Source organism: Lichenostomus cassidix, chromosome 17, assembly GCF_008360975.1.
Source record: "Lichenostomus cassidix isolate B80296 chromosome 17, HeHo_3.0, whole genome shotgun sequence".
In the NCBI taxonomy this organism is placed as follows: Eukaryota; Metazoa; Chordata; class Aves; order Passeriformes; family Meliphagidae; genus Lichenostomus; species Lichenostomus cassidix.
Window position 1 is genome coordinate 2,001,547 of NC_139497.1, and position 27,100 is coordinate 2,028,646.

Consider the following 27,100-nt stretch of genomic DNA (forward strand, 5'->3'; position numbering starts at 1 on the left):
GGGCCTTGCATGGTACAAAACTTCATAGGGTTTCCCAGAGGAATCTGCTGGTGTTTTCCAGGCCTCAGAGCTGTTCTTGAAGGGAAGCAGGGCAGGGTGGTGTTTGTTCCCAGTGAACTCTGATAATGGCTGGGTGCTGCTGTGTAGAAAAAGTTTATCTTAATCATGAGGATGAGAAAGGCCAAGGCTGAGACTGATGCCAAAGTCTGGCCCTGGGAAAGGGTGGGGAGGGCTGGAACAATCACTGCGCAGCCTGTATTGTCCGGTGCCTTGTCCTGGTGCCTGAAGGATTTACAAAGTGGCTTTTCCTCTAAGTAGGAGGAGGTTGAGAGCAAGAGGTGCTCCCACAACAGCCAGGAAGTTAGAGGAACAGACAGACCAATGTTGGACACATTCCTGCAAGGAGGAGCCCAGGGCTGTGCCAGGAGCTGCTCCATCACCACAGTGATTGATCAGTGTCCTGCAGAACAGCTTCAAGGAAAAGAATCTGGAACCAACCCCAGACAAAAGCATCCATGTCAAAAGTTTATTTTAAGGAAGTATCCAAAATAATTGCATTTTAAATCTCCACGTGTTTGGCAACAGATCAGAGCTTGTAACAAGGTTTCTTTAAAGTGGAAACTGGCCACTAGCTGAACACTTAAATAAGAGGTTGGTTTGGACATGTATTTAAATACACATTTAAAATAGTTTTTTTTTTAAAAAGCAAACCAACTTATATAAATTTGTTACTCACTTGTACAAAACTTCACAGTACAGGCCCTGCAGCAGCTGTGTGGGAGTGGTGGCAAAGGCCTTTCCAGACAAGGCTCACCCAGTGAGGTAGGAGAACTCTTCAGAGGTGGCACCTGAGGGCCTCTGTCCAAGCTGTGGATGTGCTTTGGGCTTTTCTTTTAAAGCGAAGCCACTTTTCAAGTAACATTTTTACCTTAAATCATTACAAAAGAACACTTTCGTACCAGGCTGGCGTGCAACCAGCTGTACCCAAAGTTCAGAACAGTTCAGAAGAGCCCAAGGGGCTGAACAGTTAAGCCAGGAAAGTTCCTGGAAGACCAGGGATGGCAACAGCTTATGCAGCACTAACTCCATGTCCCAGGAGAGCTCCCAGCAGGTCTCACCCAGACTCTTCTGCATGACACAAACTAAACCAGAACAGCCAGCAGCCACAGGAATGCTGGCACTGGGAAAGGACAACACAGTCTGTGAAGCCACAGCTGCCCTGGTTCCCTCAGCCTTCCAGCCATTGGTGTCTCAGGGAGGTTGGAACTGGCCTGAGGCCACATCTCACCTCTGTCTTCACCGAGAGACTCCGTGGGAGCTGGAATGCAGCACTGGAGATCCCAATGCACTTCTCGGGCTGCTGGGGACCTCAGCAAGGTCTGGCACAGGGGCCTGGGAAAAACAGGCAAAGTCAGCAATTACAGTCTTCAGTTAGCAGAGACATATTAAACTTTGTAAAAAACAACCTACTGGAGTTTAAAGCATAAAAGATAAGGTAAAAAACCCCAAACCACTCTGAGGAAAGCAGAGTCTTTTTAAAGGCATCAGCTACTGCCTGAGTAGGGGCAGGGTGTGATCAACACCTCCAGAAACCCCTGCCCAGCCTCAGAGAAGGACAGCACATGGCTGTAACAACTGCCAGTGAGAGAAAAACCATTAAAACCCCCCAAATCAGAATCCTGGTCCCCAGCAGAACATTACCTGAGCTTTTGTTCCATTCAGAGCACTGTGAAGAGACCCCAGGCTGGGGCTGCTGGGCAGAAGGAGGGAATCTGAAGCAGTGCTGCTCACCAGGTCGTCCAGCACCTGGAGCTGCCGCTGCAGGCTGTGCAGGCTGCCGGCTGTCTGCCGCTTCCCCCAGATCAGCACCTCGGCCTGCTTGGCCAGGCAGCACCGCAGCTGCGCCTGCAACGCCACAGGGCATTGGCAACACGGCTTCAGGGGGAAAGTCAAGCCCTACAGGCTGGAGGGTTGAGTGTATCCCACAAGCAGGGGGCAATGTGCTTGGGAATTATTTTTAAATAAGCTGTTTCAATGGCTAAGTTCTAACTGAAGCTGGACCTCAGAGTAATCATGGGTGGTCCTGAACTCCTTTGTCATGTTGCTGATATACCACAGGATGATATGAATGAGGGAATCTTGTTGGAATACTCCAACATCCAATTAACTGTCTTGCTACAGCCAGGTTTTTACCATTCTCCCCCAAAAGCTCCTCTCTCTGGCCATTCCAGAGTGGATTTACCCCACTCCCCCAGGTTGTTTAGGTCATGTTTTGAAGGGGCCCAAGGGACATGAGTGGCACAGATGTGGCACCTTCAGCCGATCCTCATGCTGCTGCAGCTTCTCCCGGAGCGCCTCTCCTCTCCACTGCTCATCCTTTGGGAAACAAAAGCACATTCAGCCAGAGGGACCAACACAGCACCAGGAGCAGCTGCTTGTCCAAAGCATTTTACCAGTAAGAAGACTCTGGAAATATTGAATTTTTTGTCCAAGGAGAGGAGTTGTCTGTCAGCAGCAGCGAAGGGAGCGGTGTCTGAGTTATCAAACTCACACTGCAGACTTCCCCTTCTTTCAGCAAAAGCTTCCAAATCTTCCAACAGGTCTAGAGAAGATGAGCTTGGAGATTTAAACCCCGTCCTAATTTCATTCTCAACCTCCAGGTTAAGCAACGTTGCTGCACTCTCCATTTCCCTCTGTCTCTCTTCCAGGTCTTGGGCTTTAACCTGCAGCACAGAACAGCTGGGTTGCAAACATCAGTCCTGAGGGCTTTTCCTGCATAGCTGAACAAGGCTGATCTGGAAATGGTTCCATTTGGACCACTGCAGTCAGAAATCACAAAACTCCAACTCTGCCAAGGAAGCCCCTCAGATGGGAGCAGCAAATTCCAATTACCAAGACTCAACTGCTTAACCTAAACCTGCCACATTCCAGCCCTGCTTTCCCAGTTGCCAACAACATTCTCCTCTGTTTTTAAAGGGCTCAGCCCCCTGTATTTGTTACCCAGCTGTACCTGGCCCTGGGGGTTGGAGCATTCCTGTTGGGTCTGGTCCAGGTCCTCCAGGAGGCCCTTGGGTCCTGAGCAGTTACTGAGGGTGATGTGCTCAGCCATGGCTCTGACACTCTGCAAATTGCCATGCTCCTAGGAAAATGCAGGAAGACACCTTTTACTGGGAGGATCCACTACAGAACACGAACTAAGAGATCCCTCAGTTTCTTCAAGGCAGAAGCAAGACTGAACAGGAGTAACTTGGGTGTTGTGCAGCACTAAATTCCAGAGGTTGGTTGCCTCAAGTCTGGTCAGGAAGCTGATGTATTACTTTGACAAAACTGGGTGCTCCATCATTTTGCTGTTTAAAATAACCCAAATCCCCAAACTTTCTCCCCTCAGCCAGAACTTACCTGCAGTTTGCTTTCAAGCTCCATCCTTCGCATTTTCTGTGCTTCTCTCAGAGTCAACATTTGTTTTTCTGCTTCTCTCCTCTCTGACACTATCTGACCTTGGAGTTGCTTTAGCTCAGACTTGGAGACTTCCAGTTCATTCTGAAGACACTGTATTTCTCTATCTTTCTGTAGCAACTGTAATTCTTTTTCTGAGAGCTGATGTTCTACAATGAACATTAAAAAAAAATCCTGATTAGCAAAAACTTAACTATCTTGTCCCACTTCATAAACAGCAGATATTTTCTGAACACCAAGAACCCAAACAAGATAAAGAGAAATATTTTTTGTGCCATTAGCCTCAGCCCCCAGAGATGGTGACAATTCATCTGTGCAATGACTCTTACTGCTTTTTCTGATGGTTTCTTCAAGAGCTGCACATCGGGACTCCTCCTCTTCCAGCTTCCCAAGGTTCTCTTCTGTCTGCCTGACTTTTGCTATTGTCTGCTCCAGTTTCTTGTGTTTATCTGTTAGCTCCTTCTCCAATAGGACCATCTGATCCTTCACTTCAGCTGCACATTCTTCCAGTCTTTTTTCTTCACACTCTGAGTTTTGTTTGAGGCGATGAAGAACCTGCCAGAAACAACCCAATCTGAGCTTGACCCAGCACCAACTCAGGAACAAAAACCATCACTAAGAGACATTACAGAAGTAAAAGCAGCACACACTGGAAAGAACTGCAGTCCAACAGCCCCTACTGACAAAAAATGTCAATTTTTGTTGCCTCTCTCATTTTCAGAACAGCTCCCTCAGTTTTTCTTTTGGGTAACACTTTGCTAAAACTCCTCACCCAACCCGAGTTAATCTGGCCAAACCAGTCTGTAATTCTGTGATTATTTGTAAACTCCCACCTCAAACTTTTTGGCCCGATTTATTTTTAAGCTCAGGAGGAAGTGAGGCAAGTCAGGGGGCTCATTACCACTTCCTGTTGGGTGAGTTCTGCTTCCTTCTCTTCAATCTTTTTCTGGAGCTGCTGCAATTGGTTCTCCCTCTTCTTGTACCTCTCCTGGCATTCCTTCCGTTTCCTTAAATACTCTCGGATCTCCTCCTTCAGGGCTGCCTGCTCTCTGAGCAGCTCCTCCTGCTGCCTCGAGTTGTTTTCCAAATCCTGCAATGTAAAACAAGCATGTGGCAGGAGGAGCTGGGATGAGGAATCAGCCCAAAAGGTTTGTGTTTGAGAGAACACAACTGATCAGTGTCACACTCAGTGTTCTTCCACTCAAACCAGCCACAGAGTGAATGAACACACAAGGAGCCACCAGGTAAAAAGCCAGAAGGTGCTGGTTGGCTGTTTTTAAAGTATGTTTCTAAAACCCAACAAACCCACTCCACACTCAGCAAGAAGAAGGCAATAAAGCAGCCCCTGTTCCTCAGCCCTGCAGGGCTCTGATGCTGAATAGCTCATGGGCTGTCACTGCTGAGCAACAACAGACTCCCAATGTGACAAAAAGGACAAGTTTCACTAAAACCAACCTGTTCCACGAGTTGAAGTTGCTGCTTCGAGCCACTCAGTTCTCCTTCCAGTGCTTTCAGTTCTTCCCTTTTCCCTAGAAAAGTATTTGGTGACAAGAGATTTTCAACAAGCATTTTGAAATACCAATACACAGAAATTCTCTCTTTTCATAAACCATGAGTGAACAACAGAAATGCAGTTTCTAAAATTTCCATCTTTTCAACAGGTTAAAGTCTTTCTGCCTATGGACATCTGAGCATGCTGCATATTTAATATCACACAGTTCAGTTAAAGTTTGTGTTTTAATAGAATTTCTCTTAAAATGTATCACAGCTTAAACCCAGAAATTGATCTTTGCCTTGAAGATCCTCCTGGACAGCAACAATCTCTGCACTCAGTGATTTCTTCTGCTCGTTCAGTAGCTCCACCTCCTCCTGCAGGTTCTTAACCTCCAATTCCATTTTTTCCATGTTGGACAGTGCAGTTCTGCTGCTGTCTTCAGCAGCAGTTAAGTCTCTGTAAAATGTGAATCATATTCTTGGTTTGTTGGAAATCCTTGGTGAGGACTTCAAAAAAGTCAGTAAAACCCTCCCAGCCCAAGAGCATGATGGCACCAGCAGCCAGAGCAAGACAAACGTCCTGTTTCAAGATGCAACACTTTACTTTTTGTAACATTTCTCATGGCGTTGCCCAGGATATAACAAATGCTGCTGATTCCATTGCTTCATTGCTGAATATTTTCTCTAAGTCTGCTGTAGAGAGGCTTAAAGCAAAAACTCCACAGAACACAAGAAACTGCCTGTTCTGGATCACTGAGCACCTCAAAGTTAGAGCTGCATTTTTAACTACAACAAACAGACAATCCAACACTTCCCCATCCCTTCTGATCTTTGCAGGAAAAAAGACATTTCCCCACCTTCTGGTTTGTAACAGCTTCTTCTCCAAACTCCTGAAGTCTTCCTCCAGCTTTTCCTTCTCTTTGGTCAGAGCCTCAATGCTGTTTTGCAGAGTTCTCATTTGAGAACCCAGCTGCTCATTTTCCTCACGGTCCTTCTGGAGGAGTTGTTCCTGCCAATCCACTTCCCCTTGCTGACACTGAAATAACCTCTGAATGTTCTCCAGTTTTAGCTTCTCCTAGGAAAAACAGGCATTGTGAGCAATACATTTCTATGGTCCAGAAGCAGAACAAGTATTGACATCCTTAGGTGCAGCAGAGTAATTTGAGTGCATTGAATGGAGGAAGGTGACCACTTTAAGGTGACAATAGCAGGGGACAAAGTACCTTGGGGACTTTTCTAATGGTAGAGAAGATCATCCAGCTGAGTTAAATTCTCTTCCAGACTCACTCTTTGCAAGTGAGGACACAGAATCTAGATAAAGAGACTCTGGAAGCTCATGCTAGAAAATCAGCATCCATCATTCTACAGCCCAAGAGCTGCTGTGCTCACTCTCTCTCCCACGCACCAAAAAATCTCATTATTTTAAAGGGCCTAAGCAGACTTAAGACACTTCTGTGATAAACTGAAATCAGATTAGAAACAGATTGATTTAAAAGCATCAGGACTCTGTAACCCAAAGCTCAAGAGAACCACAGTTCTCCCACTCACTGCATCAGCTACAGAAGCAATTCTTACCTCTAGAACTGCAACCTGAGTCTTCTCCAGCTCATCCACCTTTTGGTTATGTTGTAGTTTCAAACCTTCCAGTTCATTCTTTTCCAGCTCCAGCATTTCCAGCACATGTTTCAGTTCTAGTGAGGTGAAATAAAGAGCAGGTTGCTGGATTAGGATGAGGATGAACTGAAGAGCTCTGGGTATTCCTTCCCAATCTGCACAAAACCCAGTAAATCCAGCGACATACCCATCTTATGCTTGGTGATCTGCCCATGTACTCCTTGAAGATTTTCCTCCTCCTTTCTAATATCCTTCTTTAGGATGGAAAGCTGTGCTCTTTTCTCATTCATCTGGACATCCAGTTCTTTCCTCTCAACACTAAGCTCTTCCAGAAGTACTTTTATTTCCTGGGAGAATGTTACAAGGAATACCATTATTTGCAATTTTAAATGAAGTTTTCCTTTAAACAGAAGTTCTAAATATTTATGTAATTATTTAACAGTCTGTCTTCAGTACTCTGGTTTAACAAACAAAAAATACAGAATATTTAGGTTAAAGTCTTGCTTGTTGATGATTTAGAGTAGTAATTCTGCAAAGATTTTGATCTCCAAGTCTTACCACAACACTGTCATTCAAGTGAATAATAGCCCTTAAAACAAAATCAGACAAGAAACCCTCACAAAAGAAAATAAACCACAAAATATAATTAGCCCTGATACTTTGTTTAGATTTCAGAAGGGAAGTACAGAATGCTTTCTGTGTAAATGGGGATGGGAACAGACTGGGGCAGCTCTGTTGTGTTTTACACACACTGATCACACTGATTTCCTTCAGCAGCTGCTTCTCTCAGCAACAGGAAGTCATTCAGAGACTTACATTTAATGTAATTTAGTTCTCAAGGGACCAATTCTGTAAGAATTACTGGAACTGGGGAGTTCTTATTTCTGCATCTGGACAGAGCTTTTTGTCACACAGAACCATAAACTTGCATGGTCTATTTCTCAGTGGCCTTGGGGAGGGCACAGAAAGCAAAACTGATTTTGTGGAAACATCTTGGAATGTTTTTAATACTTCAATTCTTTTGCTGCAATGATTTGAAAACCCATTTGGGAAACTTACTCTTATTTGGCGAAGCTTTTCATGTGCTTCAGTCTCTCCATCTCGAAGAGCTTCTTTGAGGTCACCTCTCTTTTGGGAAATGCAGTCCTGAAGGCCACAGAGCTCTTCTGTTCTTTGATTTATCTGCTGCTCCAGGAACAAGAGCTCTTGCTGCTGAGCAGAAATCTACAGAGCACAAGTTTAACAGAAGAATCAGTGGAAGCTTTTGTTTTTGTAGCTGAACACACACATGAACAAGTGCATCAGAGAGAATGGGACCATAATTATGAAATAAAGGTCAATTCCAACAAAATGGATAATTTTGTTAGGGTTAGTAGGCCAAGCCTTACCTGATCTTTCAGGGTTTCCAGTTCAATTTTCTTGCCCTGAACAAGGTTTTCTGCTTCTCTGATGATCTGGAGATGTTGGCCCTCGTTACTTTCTGCAAGTCGAATATCTGCTTGGAGCTTCTGAAGACTAAGAGAGAAGATAACAGGAGTCAGAAGAAGTGAGAACATCTTAGGCAGAGACTTACTGGAGGAGGACATGTTTAATTTAATACAGTTTAGGGTAAGTTAAAAGTCCTCACCTTTCAGTGAGCATTTCTATCTTCTGCTTTAATGACTGGAACTCAGAGTCTCTTGCAGCCACCATTTTGTTGATTTCCTTCAAAGCACCTTCTTGCTCCCTCTTGTGCTGCTCCAAACCCCTTGTGTCTGTCTGCAATAACCTAAAAGAGCATTTATGCCTTTTCATATTAACATTTGAACAGCTCTCTCTCTCCAAAAACAAAACAATTGAGTGCTTCTCCTCACCCCATGTGACACAAACCCACAAGAGCACTGTGTACCTGAGCTGCTGAGCTGCTCTCACAAGTTTGGTGGCTGTTTGCTGAGCTCTGTGCTCCAGCTCCTCTGCCTCCATCTCAGTGCAGGACAAACGCTGCTTGGCACGATTGTACTTCTGAAGAGTCTCTTTAGTCTGGAGCAAAAATTGAAGATTCAGACAATGCATTCCACCCACGTGAAAATAAACTAGACAAACCAAACAACACTCAAATCCTTCTGCCCTCAGGCTCTGCTCACCTTGCCCCTGGTGCTCTCGAGTTCCACCTGAGCCTCTGCCAGAAGCCTGTCAGCCTCTCTGAGCTCTGCTCGGCGCTTCAGGAGAGTCTTCTCTGCACATTCAATCTCCTCTGCAACATCTTCCTGCTGCTGGAGGGACTTTTCCAGCTGCAGCTCTGCAAGGAGGCTGTCGGTGTAGCCATCAATAAAGTCCCTAAGAGGTCAGGATAAAAACCATGCAATTAAAATACAAAAGTGCTGAAGGCCTGGAGCTTCTTGAAGTTCTAGAATTGTAAATGAGTCAAAAAGCTGACTTTTGCTGGGAAAAGGTTGAGGTGTTTTCACATGCCTCCTTTCAGTGCATTCCACCCAATATCCCACCTGCGTGTGCTCCATTGCTGAGCTGCTTGGCGCAGCTCTGCCACTTCACATTCCAGCTCTTCTCTTCTGTGCTCAAGTTCCTCAACATTTTCATGCAATCTTTCCACCTCCTTTTTGTATTTACGCTCAGCTGCCTCTGAGCATTTCTCTTTGTATTTCTGAGACTTTAAATAGCGCACAGTGTCTTCCAGCCTTGAGATTTCACTCTCCTGCATACAGGGAACAGAACAACAGAATCAGGATCTGTTTTCTGGCTGAGGCCTCCTGACACTCAGACAGCAAAGGCTGTGACGAGATCCAGACCCTTCCCAGCAGGGACCTTTTTCTAAGCCATTCATCAGTCAGTTCCCAAGAGTTCTTGGGAAGCCTGCAGTTGCAGCTCTGGCTCTTACCAGATCTTGATGCTCAGGCACATTGCAGTGCAGCACTCCAAGAGGAATGAGTGGTACTGTGAAGTTTGGAGGCACAGGGCCATAAACAGTCTGGGATCCCACAGGAGGTGAGCCATGGATTATGGATCCAGGAGCAACTGGACTTGCAGTGGCTGCAGGAGGAGAGGCAAAAAGCCCCATTGCCTGAGGTGCAGGAGCTCCATCTGGAGGGGCTGTGTAAATAACTGTGCCTGGTGGAGGCACGAAGGGAGAGCCTTCAGGGACAGGAGATCCTGCCTTTCCTACACCCTCTTCTTTTGATCTTCTAGCTATGAAATAAACAAAGCCAAACGTGTTATGTTTAATAATTTCTTCAGTAGAGGTAGTCTGCAAATGCATTTTAAATTCTATGTCATTTACAAAAAATGTAACAAATGTTGCTTAAACTAAGTTATTCAACAGTAATAAGCATATATTTTCAGTCATGCCCATCAAAAAACTCTCTGTGAACTCTAAGCAAACCTATCTTCAGTCTGTCCCTAAACATTCTGAGACTGACTTACCTTTGCCAGACTTTGCTTCATAGGACCTATTTCTGATTGGTGAATAAACCCAACATCCTTGGCTGGGCACATCTTCCCTGCCACAGGGCCTGTCCTGAGAATTCCCCCTCGTGGTTTGGGATGAGCCAGAGCACCCCAAACACACTCCAGAGTCTTTGGTGCTGTTGGAAGCAGGAGTTGAAGCCTAAAGAAAAAATACAGTATTTGCTCATCTAGAAATGACAAAGCATGTCTAATAAAGGATTTGTTGTAGACATTCTAATGATTTTTCAGGAACAGGCTGCACATTCTCTGCTGTCTCTCAGCTCCACTCATGATGCTGCTTTAAAAGCACTAAATATATTTTAATGGTATTGATTTTAAATTCAGAAAAATGTTCTTTTGAAAGAAATGTTTGTCTGTAACATCCCCTTTAAACCTTTACCTAAATGCCACCTGTCTCCCAATGCCATCCACCTTTGATCCCTATTACCACAGTAATGTGCTTTATCAGGGAACATTTCTGTGTGTTTTGTTTCAATATTTCTCTTATATGCCACCCAATATTTGTTCTTAAGTTTCTCTCAAGCCTGGTAAGTTTATAACATGCTTTCCTCCCTCAAATAACTTTCCATAAGGAAAACAAACCACCACATGGTTTTTATTGCTGACCTGTGATGATGGCATGTAATACCAGTATCCCCTTCTTCTCAGTGGCTCTGCTGTACTGCTGGTGTGATCATTCTGGTGGGAGAGCACATTTCTGAGGGCTGCAATTCCCTCTTGTAAGATCTCAATTTCATCTTTGTTATCTGGAAGTTAATCACAGTTTTATAGTCATAAGTAAGTCATAAATAAATACTGCATTCAACTTTTCCCTCATTGTTATCCAGTTAATCTGGAACTATACTTAAAAAAATTAATTGCTGGAGGAAACAAACTAAATGTAAACACAGTGACAAACATACATTAGCAGGTTTGGTGTTTTAAGATTATAGAAATATAAGTTTACATCCAGGTAACTGCTGCTCCTTTTCCTTACACTGATCTCTGACAATGTCCTAGAGCAGTTGCCATAGAATGCTCAGCACAATCAGTGCTTTCTAAATAGTTGTAAAAAGTGCAAATTAATGAAAATTAACACATATCCTGTATAAACCTCTACTGAAGGATATTCTTAACACTTTATTCTTCAGATTCTTAGCTGAAACAGTGAGAAATGGGGAAAAATACTCTTCTGTATCCATGTCTATCTGCAGTAAGTGGAGAAAAGAGAGAAATTACCTGTTCCAATACTATCCAGCAACCATTTCAAACGGTCAATCTCTGCTTTTTGTTGTTCCACAGCTTCACTTAATTTATTAATTTCAAACTTCTGAGTGTTTGATGCAACAGCTTTCTCACCAGCTTTCTCCCTTTCGTGCAGAACCTATTTGCAACAGAAGTTTAAATCACAAAAAGCTCTTTGCAACAGAAGTTTAAATCACAAAAAGCTCCCACTCAATGTTCTTCCCATTCTCTCATACGCCTGAGGCACAGCTAGAGCCAGACAACTGTGATGGTTTTCCTTAAAACTCAGCTACTCCAGGCAGTGAGATCTTCATTTTGTTCTTGGGCAGGTGTCAGGGGAGGGAAGAACATTGTGACTTGGGAAAACTTGAGGGGAAGAGGGCAGGGCAAGAACCTCTAAACATGACATTTTCAGAAACTCACTGGTATTTTATCACATAACATAGAGCAAACAACCTACTTGCTCTTCCTTCTCCTTCAGGAGTTGCTGTAGCAATTCTATTTCTGCTTCAGCTCTGCCAAGAGCCTGGGAAGCTTGAGCTGCCTCAGCACAGAACCCTTGGGCTTCCTCAATCTCCTGAAATTGAGATTTTCATTCGAGCTTTAGTTTGCAGGAACATTTCTCATGCCGGAGATGTGCCATTGTGAAAAACTGACCATGGAGAAGTATCACCACCTGACTGTTCTGGCATTCTAGATATATGTAAAATACTGTTTCTCCTTTAACTTTACAGGATTTGTCCAGAGCAGATGTTATTATGTAGCCAGAAGTGTTTCCCAGTTTGAAAAAGTGTTTCCAGTTTGTGTAAGCACAAACTTCCAGTCCTTTTGCTTTTCTGTCTTACAGAACATATTATCTATTGCTTGCCTTTCAGTTAAAAAGAGATTAAAGATCCTCCTCTGCCCTTCCCTCCCACAGCAGGAACATCTGTCCATCCCCAAATTTACTCATTTGTGTTGTATTTCAAACTCTACCCAAAGCAACAAGAGCTCCTGTGCAGCACCACAACTCAGAAGAAAGCTCTGAGGCTCACTTAAAGGACAGCAGCACTGCTCCCACCGCAGAGGCATCAGCAAGCAATTAATGAGTTCCCCTGATGATTTACCTCAGCTCTCTCCTGGTGAATTCTGAGCACAGTGTCCCGCAGAGCCTTGAGCTGCCTTGCAGTGCTGGAGAGCTCTGCAGCTGCCAGCTTGTCTGAGGTGATCACTGCTCTCTGCAGCTCCTTCAGCTCCTTATCCAGACTCACCACCTGCATTTGTGCCTTGGCAGCTTCCATTTTTTTCTGAAATCAGGAAAATAGACTTTTATAGTGTACTTTCTTCCATGCTGCTTTGCTCTTGGTATGACATCCTCCCCCTACCACCCCATTTTGCATTATTTAGAAAAACAAATCTAAAACAAGGACAAGCAATAAAAGTTAAGGAAAACAAAGATGTTATATTTAACCTTTGTGTTCCTACATGTGTTTCTTTATCTTAGAAAGCAAAATAATTCACAAGTTTTTGTTTCTTCTTTCCTCAGCAACCAAACACTGCATGGACCTCCCTCACCCATTCTTACCCTTTTCTCTAAATTTTCCAGCTGAGCAAGAATAGCCTCTTTTTCTTCATCTGCCTCCTGGAGCTGCTGGTCAGCAAGGCCCTGAATCTCTTCCATGCTCTTTATTTTTTCATGTAAATGTTGAATTTCATTCTCTAACTGATGGACCTTGTTCTTATTTTGCTTGTTTTCAGCTTTAACCTAAAAGTGAAGTAAGTTAGAATCAGTAGGCAGAAATTATTTCTTCCCCAATCAAAAGCTACCCTGTTTTAATGATTTAATTAAACAAACTCCTGGAAAATGCAGTTACCAACATACTTTGCATCAAAACAGAAAGGTAACTACTTTGCCACTGTAACTGTAACATTTTAGGAGTGCCCAAGTTATTTTGTTGGTGATATGTATAGTGATCTTTCAAGAAGATTCCTAGCTGTATTTTTCTAGTAATAATTAAACTCTTTGTTGCCTCTGAGACAGATCATTGAGTGAATTCTAACTCACCAAATAATGAGGTAAAAAATCAGAAAGACTATTAATAAAAAATAAAATCAGATTCCACTGTTACACAAAGGACAGAGCATAGCAAAGCTTCATCAAGTGACACGTGATCCTGCAGCTGAAAATTACATTTTTTAGACTAAGCTGAAAGTGTCTTCCTCCTGTTTTTGTTCTTTGATACATGCCTGTCTGTATTTCTCCTGAATTTCTTCCAGTTTTTCCTGCTGGGATACCATTTCTTCCTGCAATTTTCTCTGCTCAGCCCATGCTTTCTCTTTTTCTCTCTGAGCATCAGCAAGGATGTCATTGAATTCTTTCTGCAGACTTGCAAGGCTTTTCCCTAAAACATCAGCTGAATTTGGACACCTGTAAGAGAAACAATCCGGGTTTCAAGGCACAAACAGTGATTTTTAAATTGTGATACCAGATACTGAAATCATGAATGACACATACTGCAAGGTTAGGACATGCTGTGTAAATTAATTCAGGTTACATTGGAAAAGCTCTCTGAGTTCATCAAATCCAACCATTCTCCCAGGACTGCCAAGGCCACCACCAAACTATGTCCCCACTAAGTGCCACATCTAAGTATTTTTTAAATCCCTCCAGTGCTGGTGACTCCACCACTGCCCTGAGCAGTGTTCCAATGCCTGGAAACAGTTTCAGGGAGGAAAATTTTCCAGATATCCAACCTGAACCAACAATAACTTGAGGCCATTTCCTCTTTTCCTGTCCCTTTCAAACGCTCAATTCTCACTGTTTGTACTGTAATTTTACTCACTTCATCTCTCCAGCTCCTGTCTGAAGCTTTTGCCTGAGTTCCTTTATATAAGCCATGACATTCTCAGGATGAATTAAATTACCAACTGCATGGTTTAGCTGATTCTGGAGATCTTTAAGCTGCTGTTTTAGGAAATTGTTGTCTCCCTAAAGAAAGGAAAATAAAAAATCCACACAAACGTAAGTAAACAAGTCCACGAGTGATAAAAACAAGGATTTTTAATACAACAAACACTTCACCTGCAATTGATTGAACTGTAAAAGAAGCTTCTGATTTTGTTGTTCCTTCTCTTCTGCCAGTTGTGCTTTGGTCTGAGCATTCTCTAACAGTTGTTTTTCCTTTTCAAGTTCATCTTGCAGGGCTGACAGCTCCATCTACAAAACCAGAAAACCTCCAGATTAACATCCCCACTCCCAACCCCAACCTGTCACCCAAATACACAACAGATGTATTTCTTAAAACGGTAACAACATGACACCACCTAAAAAAGATCCAACAAAACAACCCCAAGCAACAACCCCAACCCCAACTTCAAAGCAGTTACAAATCCCAGTGAACTGATAACTCCCACCTTCTATGTGGGAGACACACCTAAACCAGCAATTGTTGGTAATTTAATGTTGGAGATGAGGTGGCCTGGGGTAGATAACACTACAGCTCTGCTCTTACCTGGTTAAGTTGTTTCAGTCTTTCAAATTCCTCTTTTTGCTGTTTGGCTTCAGCATCCCTCTCTCTTAATTGGGCTTCCAGCTCAGCCTCATAGGCACTGACCTTCCCTTGAGCATCTCGAAGGGACTCATTTATTTCTCTCTGCTCCTGGAGTGCACTCTCCAGCACTGCAATTTCCTGGAATTTTATATTCATTTTAGAAGGATGTACATTGGGAAAGCCAGAATTTAAAAGTAAATTGCCTCCCTTCCCTTCTATGTACACTCAGGTTGGAAAGGTGCAGCTGGAAGTGATACACAATTGCCTCAGGAATTCAGGTTTACATAAAACTCATCAGGATGCCCAGACAACTCCCTTGGCTGATCCAAGCTGCTGTCACACACCCTTGGCTAATTCAGAGGTTTCACTGATGCCATTCCCCACAGTGTCACCTGCAAATCCATTGGCAGTGATGTCTGGAAGGAAAAACCTGCATTTCTGAGGCATCTCCCATAAAGTACATATTTACTGGATGTCTCTTGCAAGTGGTTTTAAAGGGTAGATTGTGTTCCTGAGGTGTGTGGGCACATCCAATCATGTTACCATATCAAAAGTTATTTTGTCTGGGGAACTGTGCTTCCCTAGTCCCAATCTGATCACCTGCTTATTTTTTTCAGATTTACTCTTAGACACTTGAACTCGGGAAAAGAGGTATTAAGCCTTACTTTTCTCATATTTTCTGCATCTATGGCAACCACTTCCAGGTTGGTTTTTTCCTCCTCCAGATCTGCCAATCTTCCCAGCAAAGATTCTTTTTCCTTCTGCAGCTTCTTACACTCCTCATTGGCCTGTTTTGCCTGACACTTCACACTTTGCAGGTATTCCTGTAATCCAGTGATAATACTTTCCAAATCCCTTTTCAGTGCTTCATTTGTTGCTATTTGACCTGCAGAAATGCAAAACGAATCTGAGGTAGTTAAGAAGCCACATTTATTTACAAAACAATCCAAACTGCCTTTCTTCATCTTGTTTAAAATGTTTGCCAGTGGAGTAAGTAATAACAAGGACCTAGAACTCAACCAGAAAATACCTGTTTTTAAGGTTAGGATGCCAAATATCACTGTGTTAACCTGATCACTGAGAGACTTAAAAAGAAGCTGCAGCTCTTTCTGCATTCCTGTCCCCCTTTTCCCAGCCAGGTACAAGTGAGGTGAACACACAGTTTCCTCTTATATCAGTTAAGAATAGTTTTTTTAAACTTTTGTGCACATTCTGTATTTCATTTGAGCAAAGATTAACAAAAGTGAATCCTCAGTTCAATTGTCACATCTTAAATACAAGAAATACTTTAAGACAAAGATTAAAGTTTACCATCAGTGAGCTGCTGCTCCAAGTCCTTGATTTCCTCAGTTTCCTTTGCAATCCTGGAGAGCATCTCATCCAGGCGACTCTCCAGCTGCTGGCAATGTTTGCTCATTATATCAAGGTGCTGTTCTTTACTTGCTTTCTGAGCTTTCATGTGAGCCTTTCAAGTAACAGAAAGAAAGGTAAAGCAGGACATCAATACAGAATTAAAAAAATCAAATCAGGATTTTATCTCAGTTCTGCAGTGTCTCACCATCAGCAATAAAAGCCACAAGCTCAGCACACATTGTGGTGCTTTGGGGTTTGTAACTTGTTGCTATTTTTCCTCACTCTTGCCCCACAAAGGACCCCAGATAAGCAGCAATCTGTGACTAACAGCATTGTTTGGAGGCTCTCCCGTGCCCAGGGTGAATAAAGCCTGCATTTATAAATTATTACTCATGGCTACTATCTTTCTTCCTGCCTTTACATTTTGTTCTACTTCCTCTCTCAGTCAAGAACAAACATGATTTCTTCCAGAACCTTTAATCCTGTCATCCTGCATTGCCTCCACGGCAGATGATGCTTTAGAACATGTCAGGTCAGCACTTGAAGGAAAATACTCTGAACAAACAGCAAGTCAGGCCAACTTCACAATTACTAAGTAAATACTCTAAAGTAAATCTTGTTTTATTAAAAGATTTCTGGGAGATACATCACACAGCTCACAGACTTCGGTCAGGACTTCATGCATTTAGTATGAATTAGCTGATTGTTTCAGCTGTTTACAAAACCTTGGTTATCAACAGAATAAAGTGTTGTTTCTGCCTGGTATGAAATTGGTCAGAAACAATTCAAATGCCAGAAACTTGGGAAAATACAGAATTATATTGTCATGATTAACTGCATGTTTTCCTTACTGCTCAAAAAGGAATAAATCGAGCTTAAATTTTTAATATGAGCTTTAAATTTAAATACGAGTTCTCAGAAAAAAGAGCACTTACAAAGTTGCTTCCATAACAAAAGTAAGTGGGTAAAACCAAAGCTTTTTGTATTTTTAACGGATTAAACCGGAAGTTAATTTAAACATCCATATCAGCACAGTTCAACTTGTCACCTTGCAAAACACAAACTGCCATGCAGCTTTCAGAAGGGAAATTTCAACAAGTAACACCCAAGCCGAGCCGCCGCCGCTGAGCCATTTTGCTGCAGCTGCTGAATGGCACCAAAAATGCAGTTTTAAAAAGCAACAAGAAGCCTCAAGTCGCGCAACACTTACAGCTTTGCCTTTGTCTTTTCTTCCTGAAACAGCACTTGCAGAACGCCCCACCCCTGAGCGGGAATGCATTTGAATAAAGCACCGGGAGCTTCAGCACGGGCAGCAACGGAGCGGAGGAGCCATGGGCTCCGGGCGGGGGGTGGAGGTGCCGCCCTGCCTCCGCTGCCCGCTCCGCTCCCGTTCCCGGCCCCGTTCCCGTTCCCAGCCCCGTTCCCAGCCGTTGGCCCGCACGGCGTTTCCTGTGTTGTGATTCGAAGCGAGGGCTGGCCGCGGGAAGGGCCAGGCTCGCTCCTGCCCCGGCCCGACCATCCCCCGGGAGCTTTCCCGGAACGCGCTCGGTTCTGCCGCCCAGCAGCCGAGGAGAGAAGTTTAAAAACACAGAAGAGCTTTTTAAAAAGTGTTTGTGCACCTCTGCTGAAAATGGAGCCAAGCCTAAAAATTCTTTCATTGCTTACTTAAAAGCATCCTGCTTTTTTTTTTTTAAACTTTCATTTAGAGATACAAGCTTTTTAAAAATAGTTAGTAATTCAGTTTCGGTTTAGTTTCATTTCTGTAAGTGTGTGCTGTACCTGAACACAGTTAGTAACTCAGAAAAAGTCCTGCATCCCTGTAGATCATAAAGTTAGGTGGAAGCTCAAGCTCTCCTTGGCACCCCAGCCCTGTGAGATGTGACCTCTGAGTCCTTGCTGATTCTCTCAGGACTGTATGTGACAGCAGAGAAAGGCCATCAGTCCCCACCAAACAGGCTGAATAAGCACTGCCAGACACAGACCTTTAACAACCTTTAAGGCCAGACTTCACAAAAGATGCATGAAGGATTTCTTGCACAGAAATTGTCTCCAAGACTCTGCACAGCATGTTTGCAAAGCATAGAGATTTAGTTCTTAAGATGCTGTACAGCACCTGCTGGGAAAATGAGCTGTTCAAGTGTTTTACCAAAGCTGATTGGTTTGGAGGGACTTTTTTAACTCTGAAGAGTTAGTTGTTTTTCACATTATCAGTTAATGACTTTGATAAATAGAAGAAGAATATATAACTCATGAAATGGGCTCAAGTGAATAGGCACCTCTTAAAGCTACCTTTACTCCATTGCTCAGTGTGTGAATATGCACAGTGCATAAAAAATTCAGATTCTGGGTTTACTTACATGTCTTGGATCCTCAGGATTTACAGAACCAAGAGACCTCTGCAAATCTTCAAGCTCTTTCTGATTTTTCCCTATTTCTCTTTTCTGTTTCTCTATTTGTTTTTCCAGTTCCAAGGTTTCCTTGCGTAGCTCCTGCAGGATTTGTAACTTTTCACTCAATTGCTGTTCAATTGTTTCCTTGTTGGCCTGGGATATCTGGAGACAGCATTAGTAGGTCGAGGGAGTTGGAAATATATAGCTGATCAAGAACATATTTAACATTTAAATAAAGAAGATCCTGGTCACTGATTTTCAGGCAAGTTTAAAAATTAAAAATGGCTGATGACAGCTGAAGAAGTGGAAGATGCTGTTTTAGTTTAAAGCTAATAAATTAATTCTTGCTGCCAATTCTGTAGCTTATTAGCTGCACAACTAAACCTACACAGCAGGTTCTTCCAAAGAGCTCTGGGGAAAGTCAGCAATAATCAGCAGGAACACATGGGATATGTTCAGATGCCATTAATTACAGCTCCAACAGCTGATTCATAAACAAGCTATCTAAAACCTGTAAGATTTTTCTGATTCTTAACAAATGGATTCATGTCTGTACAGTGGCCTCTTTATAAGAATGGTGAGAAAAAATTGTATTTTCTTACGTCAACACTGCTTCAAACACCTTCCCTTGCTATTCATGGAACAACTTACTTTTTTCTCAGCCAGAGCATCCTCCAGTTGCTGCAGCTCCCCTGTTACTTTCAACACTTGTTGCTCTGCATGTCCAATTTCACTTTGCAGGTCTTCTAATCTTCTTTGTGCTGCAGGAAAAAAAAAATCAACACAATCCCACAAAATACATTATAATATAGAGCTTCTGTGAACAAAGCACAGCATTGAGAGAGTGATAATCACAGCTAATGTAGTCTGGCTTTTTAAAAAGTATGTCTACAGTTCTTTTAATGAGTTTTACACAATTAAATTCATGCATGAAACATGAGACCTCCCTAGAAATGTATTTTCAATAACATGTGATACATTCATCCTGAGTTATCTTAAAATAACAGCCATAAGAAACTGTAGCAGTTTTGAGACAAAAATGCACGAAGTACAGTGTTTTAACAATCACAGCACTTGCAGCCTTTGAAACACTGTTTCTATTCTTATGTCAAATCCATGTCAATAATGTAACCAGTGGAATAAGCCACATTGATACACTTATTTTTATTTTTATTTGATAAAAAAACCTTTTACCTGCATTAATCTTTTCTTCCTTATCCTGCAGTATTTTATCTAGAGTTTGGAGATGCAGTTCCAGCTGGGGTTTCCTACAGGAGTCCTCTTCCTCCTGTTGAATTTCTCCAACATGCAGCTGCTGAGCTTTGTCAGGGATGTAGCCTTCCTTTATAAACATATTTCTTTTGTACCTGGCCTTACCAATGTAGGGGCTTTCACCAGGTACATTATCAAGTTCAACCTCCTGAAATGTAAGAAGCAATATTTTTATCTCAGAACTATGGCTGCAATCAACTCATAACATACATCTAACTCTCTTATCAAGCATAAAAAGGAAAACCAATTTGAAATTAGAAGAATTAAAAGAAAACAGATTATACTTGGCTTTTTCTGGCCTTGAACATTGTTATTTTACAATGGAATTAAAACCAAGCAAATCCAAGTGGGGTGTGACCAGTTTGTTGCAAATGTCTGGAGAAACCTTTTCTTAGTGTATCAAATTTACTTAGATTCTATTTAGTCCATTACATTGTTGCACTTAAATTTTACTCAGACATTACTTAATTGTAGTCAATGATTACTGATCTTTACTTTTTTTGTGGATTTCCTGGCATCTCCACATTTTTGTTTCCAAGTGTAACAAAGGTTGGGCTTTTAATAAAGCAGTATCTATTCACAGAAAAACTACTATGTTTTTTATTTTCCAAGCTGAAAAATCAAGCGAAACAGCAATGAAAAAATCCATTATATAAAATATTTTACCTCTGAGGGAAAATAATTTAAGGGCTCAAATTTTGCATCAATCTTGTAGAAGGCCAGCTCCTGCTCCAGCTCATACTGCTTCTGGCAAGCCCGGGTGAGCTCCAGTGTCTTCTGCTTCAGCTAAAGAACCACAAAACCCTGTGAGGCTCATTCACTGCAGTGTCACCATTGTCACACACATTGCAGCTCCACAGAGAGCAGGGCACAGCCGCTAAGGTGGGAACAAAGCTCACAGCACAATTTGGGATCAAGATTATCACAAAGGGTGATTTTATTACAAGGTACAATGGTGACTAAGAGGAGACAAAAGCCCCACAATTAATGGATACAAATGATCACATGAAAGGCCTTTTAAGTTTATGTACATCAAAGTGACAAGTTTATTTTTAAATCAAACTTAGGATAAAATAGTAATTTGGGTATGATCCTTTAGCAAAATCTAGGCCAAATAAATATATTTACTGCTACTAGTGAGCATGAGAACTATTATCACGGTCTGTAAAAGAGACAAAATCTCTCAATTGTCAAGTGTACAGAGGCTGTGTACTTTATTTTAGCTTAACCATGTACTAGATTGGTTTTGAGGTTATTTTTAAGTAAAGGTCCATCATGTGATTTCTTTTTAAATCAACTTTTCACACTGAATACCTGAGGGAGAACATGCAGCACAATTCCGATAGACAGCGGAAAGCAGAACTAATGGAGGAAAAGAAATAGAACAGGAAAGGCTTAAAGAAAGATTTAAAAACCTGATAAATGTCATGCAAAAATTAACCGTTTCAGAGAAAAGAGGGAAAAATATCCAGAAATTGGCATTCCAAACCACAGTGAATATGAAGTTTCACTGAGAAATTTCATCATAATGTTGCTACTTCATGGAACGTGCAAATACATCCTAGGAATAAAACCAACCAGGAGCACAGTGGGGCTACCTTGAGTGAGGAACAAAGGCTCTGCAGGAAGGGGACTGTGACAAACCCAGACACCAGCTACAGGGAGACACAAGTGAGCCAAGTTTGTCATCCAAAGGAGAAGAGTGGCTTCAAGCTGCAAAATATTTGCTGCTAAATGTCACAATACTGAAAACTACATTTTAGCAGCAGACTGCTGGTTTGTGTGTGTGTGTGCAGAGAAGAAACAGATATAGACGTACCAAGTATAGAGAGCCTGAAGGATAAAATTTTAGAGAACAAGTCTAAAAGATAAAATCCATATATTAAATTCTCATCACGTCACTCAGCACTCCCAAGTCAGTAGGACTTTGCTTGCATTTTATGGCTACCAATGAAAGAGACTCAAACTTACTGAGTGCTGGTTCAATATACTTACTTTTTCCACAGAAAGAATACTGAAGAACCACTGGTCAATAATCACAACAGTCCCTAAGGTTTGTCTTACTATTTTAAAAATAATTCTCCAGCCTTTTGAACTCTCCCACTGACAACTGTGTGTCCAAAGATTTCCTTAGTGTCAGAGATTATCTTACCAGTTCATTTTTGGTGCCCAGATCCCTTTGTAGGTCTTCAAAGTTTTGTCTCTGCTCCAAAGCCTGTTTCTTTAGTGACTTGTTGAGCTCATCCTGATATTGAAGTTGCTCAAGCACTTTGGACTGGTTAAGTTTAAGGTTCTCCATCTCCTTCACTGTGTTTTCCAATTCTATTTCTAATTTTTCTATCTCTTCTGAAAAACCAAATCAGAGAAACATTCAAATAGAAAAATCTTTTCCTTCCTAAACTTCAATGTTGTGTCGTTCACTTTAGATTTTGCATATAATTACCTAAATTAAACCTCTCCAGAGCTTCCTGCCTGTCATGGTTTGTCACTGGCTGTCCATCCAAGTTTTCCAGTGCTCTCAGGTGGAATATGGTGTACAGGTAGTAGTGAGGCAGACTTGCAACTGGATTTTCAGCAAGGAACAGAGAGGTCAGATCTTGCAGAGGCTTTAGTTTAGCTATATCATGGAGCTAAATCAAAGGGAAATAAACAATTACTAGACATCCTTCCAAGAACAATTATCAACCCCCATTTGAGAATTTCTGGTTATGTAGAATGTTTTATGTTAGGCTTGTATTAAAGGACCTATCTTAATATTTAGGCTAAAGAACAATCTCTAAAAACCTAACAAAATACACAGTGCTATGACTAAAGTCACTTCCTAAAATCAAATTATTTTCTCTATCAAAAATAGCCACTGCAAAGAGGGTAAATGCAGTCAAGCTTTATCTTGGAAATTTCAAGACACCAAGACCTGTGGATGTATAACCTCCCAAAAACTTATGCTTTCCCAAACAACATAATATAGGTTTATATCCTCAATACCTGCAAAAAGGGAGTTTTTCTGATAAATACCTTTATTAGGCTCCCAACTGCTGCATTTCAGAACAGACTTTGTGGAAAGACACTCAGCAATTACTCATGATTTGAGTAAGCCAATTAATGAAAATACACAGCTCACTTCATGGGAAGACTCTGAACAATGCCTGTTTCTAACTAGAATCACTTACTGAGGACACTTTATTCCATTTCAAATTCAGGCTGCGCAGGGATCTCAGCTTCTTCCCAACCCACACAGGAATGTGCTCAATCTCATTCCCTGCCAGGTTCAGCTTTTGTAGGTTCTGCAAATGTTCTATGCCTTCAATTTTGCTGAAAATGAGAAGAAAAACATAATTTGTCATGAACCACAGCAAATTTAAAGTGAAACTGAGGCTTATGGATAAACTACACCAAAATCTGTCACAATCAACTAACCAACAGATCAGCAACACCATTATTTACTGCCATGGACAATTCAAATGAAATTACACCAACTTACCTACAAGGACTAAATTAAGACCAAAAATCACAGCATGACTTTCTATCATTGTGGCAAAACCTTTACTTTTGCATAACTTCATTTTAATATTAACATTATGTTAATGTGTGGTAGTTCCATTTTAATATGCAAAATATCTCCTTTTTCTCCTGAGAACGTAAGGGGACAAAGATGAATCAAAATAAAGTTGTTTTGTGAGGGAGTTTACCCCATACAAAGGAAGGTTCAACTGTAGACTGATGGCATGAAGAGCTACATTTTTTGGTGTTTTCATTAAAACTGTAGAAGAAACCATGCTAGGTTTTAGTTTACTTGAGTATTTTTTATGAGTATGTGTGAACATTAAGTGAACTGTAAGTATTGTAACAAAGTACAGCAGAATGTGCTCTTGTGACTGTAGTGTTTTTGGAGTATACATGAACTGCACATAACAAAGTCTGGAAACAGAGCAGTAGCTAAAAGCTGCTGTTCCCTTTTCAGTTCCTGTTGAGAGAGGAAGTTGTGTGAATGCAATGTATAGAAATTCTAGGGTTTTACTCACTTCCCATTGTTAATGGCTAAAATGGCAGCTTCTCTGCTGCAAGTTTCATAATAGTAAAGATCAGAATTCACTGACAGAAAAATTAACAGCAATTAAGAATTTTGCTACTGCATGAACCATTACCCTTCAACACTTTAAAACCACTCAAACAAGACACCAGGCTCTCAAAAGAGTTCAAAAGTAATTTAGGGAGTTTATGGCCTGCCTGATCAAGCCCAGTCAGCTTCCTCTCCTAAAAGAAAACTTATTTTATTATCTGTAATAATAAACAGTAAAATTTTAATTAATTTTTAATGTGTTTAATTGGGTTATTGCCCACTCTTGTGGTAGCTGGAAAGCTGCACTTCTGGCTTGGTTTCCAAGGAAAACAAATTAAACCACAACCATGGTATACCAACAGCACTTCCCAGAACTATTCATACTTCTAATACCTCAGAGCTTGTGCTTTTTAAAAAGACCTCAAAACCTGTTAGTCTTCACATAAAACTTGGAAATTCACCTCAAGTGTTCACTCCTGTGAGAGAACTCACATAAGCAGTGAAAGAAAATCAGCTTTATTGACCCTGGGCTCTCCAAACCCTTGGGTGTTCCCTCTCACCTGATTTTGTTGCCAGACAAGTTGAGTTCACGCAGCTTCAGCAGTTTATCCAACTTTTCAATCTTCTCTATCTGGTTGTTACTAAGGTTTAGTACCTCTAGTTTAAAGCACTTTTCCAAATTTTCCATGTACTGAAAAACAGAAAGTTAATCCCTTAGCACTGCAGGGTTTGGGTTTTTTAAAGAGAAAGGCAGATTTCTACTTGTTATTATTTCCAGTTATTTCCAATGACTTACCTTAAATTTCTTGTCCCCATCCTTCGGAGAAGAAAGATTCAGGGAGGTTATATATGCCAAATTTTGCTGTTTTGATAAACTCTTTATAACTGCTTCAGTTATGTACTTAACTCCTGGGCTAATACCATTTTCACCTGAAATTAAACAGAAAACTATCTTTAGTAGTGAAAGAATTGGTGATTTTTGTATTAGTCTTTTTCTTTACACTGAACACTGGGAAAACATTGAAAATTATCCCCTCCAGAAGCATTTACAGGGAGGAGTAAAAATCTCATTATTCTCCCCAGCTTTCATTACTCCCATTTCCACATTTGTTGTGTACCAAAAAAACAAGATGAAAGCAGTTTTTTCATGCTTCTTTCCAACAGAGCACACATCTTTAATCATACAATCACACAATGTTAGCTTTTAATGCATGTGGTATGCACTTTGATACCAGTATTATTTATTATACAATACCTTTCTGAAACCTCAAAGCAGGTCCAACAGTTGCTGCTGGAATAGCCAGCTCTTGGGGCCTCTGCTCCATGCTTTTGTGAGCAGCTGGAGGTGTCTGTTGGCCAATTTGTGCAGATGTGGCACCTGAACTGACAGGTGGCATTGGATGAGGTGTCCGGGAAGCTGATGTCAGTGGTTTTCCACCTGAAGTTTTTCTTACAGAGCCTTTCTTCATTGCTGAAAATACTGGGTATCACATGGCAATATCTGGAATAACAGAAACAAACATCAGTCTGTGTATAAAGCTGAATCTCAAAGGTTTTCATGACAACAAAGGTGCTACAGAAGCATGCTGTGCCAAAAAACCATGTAAGCCAAATCTCCAGTGGGTGCCAGCTTCCATTTTTCCTGGCATTGGGAAGAATGATTTTACCTTTACACTCACACCCTTCTACAGCACAGCCCCAGGACTGACTGAGCTGCTTTGTGTTTGTTATCTCCCTCCTGTCCTGCAGGCTGTGGTTTACACAAAGGCTGGCAGGTCTGGAGATGCTCTCAGCTCAGACCAACAGAGCTGGCAGGGGACAGAAACAGAGGATTGCATCCCAACTGCTCCCAAAGGCTGAAATCACCCACTTTGCAGGAAGAGCAAATGCAAGCAGAAAAAAGCAACTGAGAAAAAAAATTAAGATCAGCCTAGCATTGGCATTCCCAGAGTTTTCCTTTCTGCAAACAAACTATCCTGTGACTGCCTGGGAAATTTCAGAGAATGTTAACAGAAACTTCCCTCAGTGATGAACATATTTCCCCAGGGAAAAGAGTAGGAAAAGTCATGTCCTTTGTGCAACAAAGCCTTGCAGCAACCATCTCCAAGGGACAGAGCTTTGCTAACACCTCCACCCAGCGAACAAAGAGCACATTTTAAAGCTTTCTTTAAGATAGAAAAGTCTCCTGTTAGGGGAACTTGGAGCTCTGTGAGTGATTACATTGTGTCCTGAGAATATGCTCTTCATTGAGATGGATTTTTTTATTTCCTCACAAATTGGAAAGGAAATGAGAACAAGTGAAGGGGGGCAAGGATAAGAGCCACTCTTTTCTATCCATCACTTGGAAACACAGTCCATACAAGACCAGGGCAGTGAGAAGGGAAGAGGCAGGAGAAGCAGAAGGATGCTGCCGCGCTAACGAAAAGCCCCATTGGGCGTTCCTTCGCGTTTCAGGGAGCGCAGTTCGTGGGTTTAACGCCGTTTCCTGCAGTGGTTCGCAGTGACACCCTCAGCAGAGCAGGCTGGGGGCTGATCGAGGCCCTGTGTGTCCCAATGCCATCCCTCCCGGTAACCGCACGGCGATCCCGCCGCGGCCCCTCAGGCCTGCTTTGATTACCTGCGTTGACATGGTAACGCCGCCTCACCGCTCGCCGCCGCGGCACGGCCGGCCAGGGCGGCCCCGGGGCGCTCCCGGAGGATGGCACCGCCTCTCCGCGCACCTCTCCTCCGCCGCCTTTTTCCCGTCACCGAGCGATCGCCGCCCGCACCGCCGAGCCCGGGCGCTGCGGTTCCTTTAAGGGCGCTCCCTGAGGGGACGCCCCGCCGCCATTTTGTCCGGCCGGCGGGTGAGGCTGAGGGGCGGGGCTTTGCCGAGGCCACGCCCTCCCCGCCTTTCCCGCCTCCGAGGCTCCGCCCCCTGCTCGCCATTTCCCGCCGCTCCCCTCAGGGAGCCCTGAGGGCTTTGCGGTGACTAAACCCCAAAATCGCTGTTCGCGTTAAACCTTCAGGGATTTTGGTCTGTTTAAAACCCCAGCCACTGTGTGAACAGCAAAACTTGCTCTGCTGATAGGCGTTTTTTCCTTTTCTGTGATGGATGTGTCATATTTGCATGCCAGTGCAAAGCTCTGTATAAATGGGTTTTATTCTGTAACACTAGAAATACACAGTTATGTGCAATTAGAAAAGCTGTGTGTTCGGTCTATATCACAGTCGTTGGTGTAAATAAATCTCTTCAACGCTTTGGG

At 42.2% G+C, this 27,100-nt stretch overlaps 1 protein-coding gene across 2 annotated transcripts; it reads right to left on the reverse strand.

The window, feature by feature from the left end:
- Nucleotides 1–512: 512 nt before the first annotated feature.
- Nucleotides 513–26,706, reverse strand: CNTRL (centriolin). 2 transcript variants are annotated; one of them, XM_085076755.1, is made up of 42 exons: nt 26,473–26,706; nt 25,111–25,356; nt 24,652–24,785; nt 24,416–24,546; nt 22,966–23,107; nt 22,239–22,425; nt 21,948–22,141; nt 20,462–20,581; nt 19,718–19,943; nt 19,175–19,284; nt 18,491–18,685; nt 16,092–16,245; nt 15,446–15,666; nt 14,742–14,918; nt 14,312–14,446; nt 14,073–14,218; nt 13,477–13,657; nt 12,815–12,994; nt 12,357–12,536; nt 11,711–11,827; nt 11,245–11,389; nt 10,633–10,772; nt 9,982–10,165; nt 9,440–9,747; nt 9,048–9,256; nt 8,688–8,880; nt 8,453–8,583; nt 8,192–8,332; nt 7,953–8,079; nt 7,624–7,788; nt 6,752–6,911; nt 6,526–6,641; nt 5,808–6,025; nt 5,250–5,407; nt 4,912–4,985; nt 4,358–4,546; nt 3,786–4,011; nt 3,400–3,605; nt 2,454–2,723; nt 2,314–2,376; nt 1,702–1,905; nt 513–1,392 (listed from the first exon to the last, which is right to left on the reverse strand). In XM_085076755.1, the coding sequence occupies exons 2-42, from the start codon at nt 25,322–25,324 to the stop codon at nt 1,297–1,299; spliced, it is 6,867 nt and encodes a 2,288-aa protein (XP_084932881.1). In that variant the 5' UTR covers nt 25,325–25,356; nt 26,473–26,706; the 3' UTR covers nt 513–1,296. The 2 variants fall into 2 exon arrangements, with proteins under 2 accessions (XP_084932881.1, XP_084932880.1); XM_085076754.1 differs by lacking the exons at nt 513–1,392; nt 1,702–1,905; nt 2,314–2,376; ... (3 more) ...; nt 4,358–4,546; nt 4,912–4,985 and adding an exon at nt 21,110–21,157 and having other exon boundaries at nt 5,175–5,407.
- Nucleotides 26,707–27,100: the final 394 nt, after the last annotated feature.

Bases quoted from the DNA above. Each gene is read 5' to 3' on its own strand.
- CNTRL (XM_085076755.1), bottom strand. From the start codon at position 25,324: ATGAAGAAAGGCTCTGTAAGAAAAACTTCAGGTGGAAAACCACTGACA. The intron at 12,995-13,476 runs GCATGTATCAAA...CTTCACTTTTAG, and splicing joins TTCAGGAGAAATACAGACAG to GTTAAAGCTGAAAACAAGCA. The intron at 8,881-9,047 runs GTGGGATATTGG...CTGACCTCTTAG, and splicing joins CAGCAATGGAGCACACGCAG to GGACTTTATTGATGGCTACA.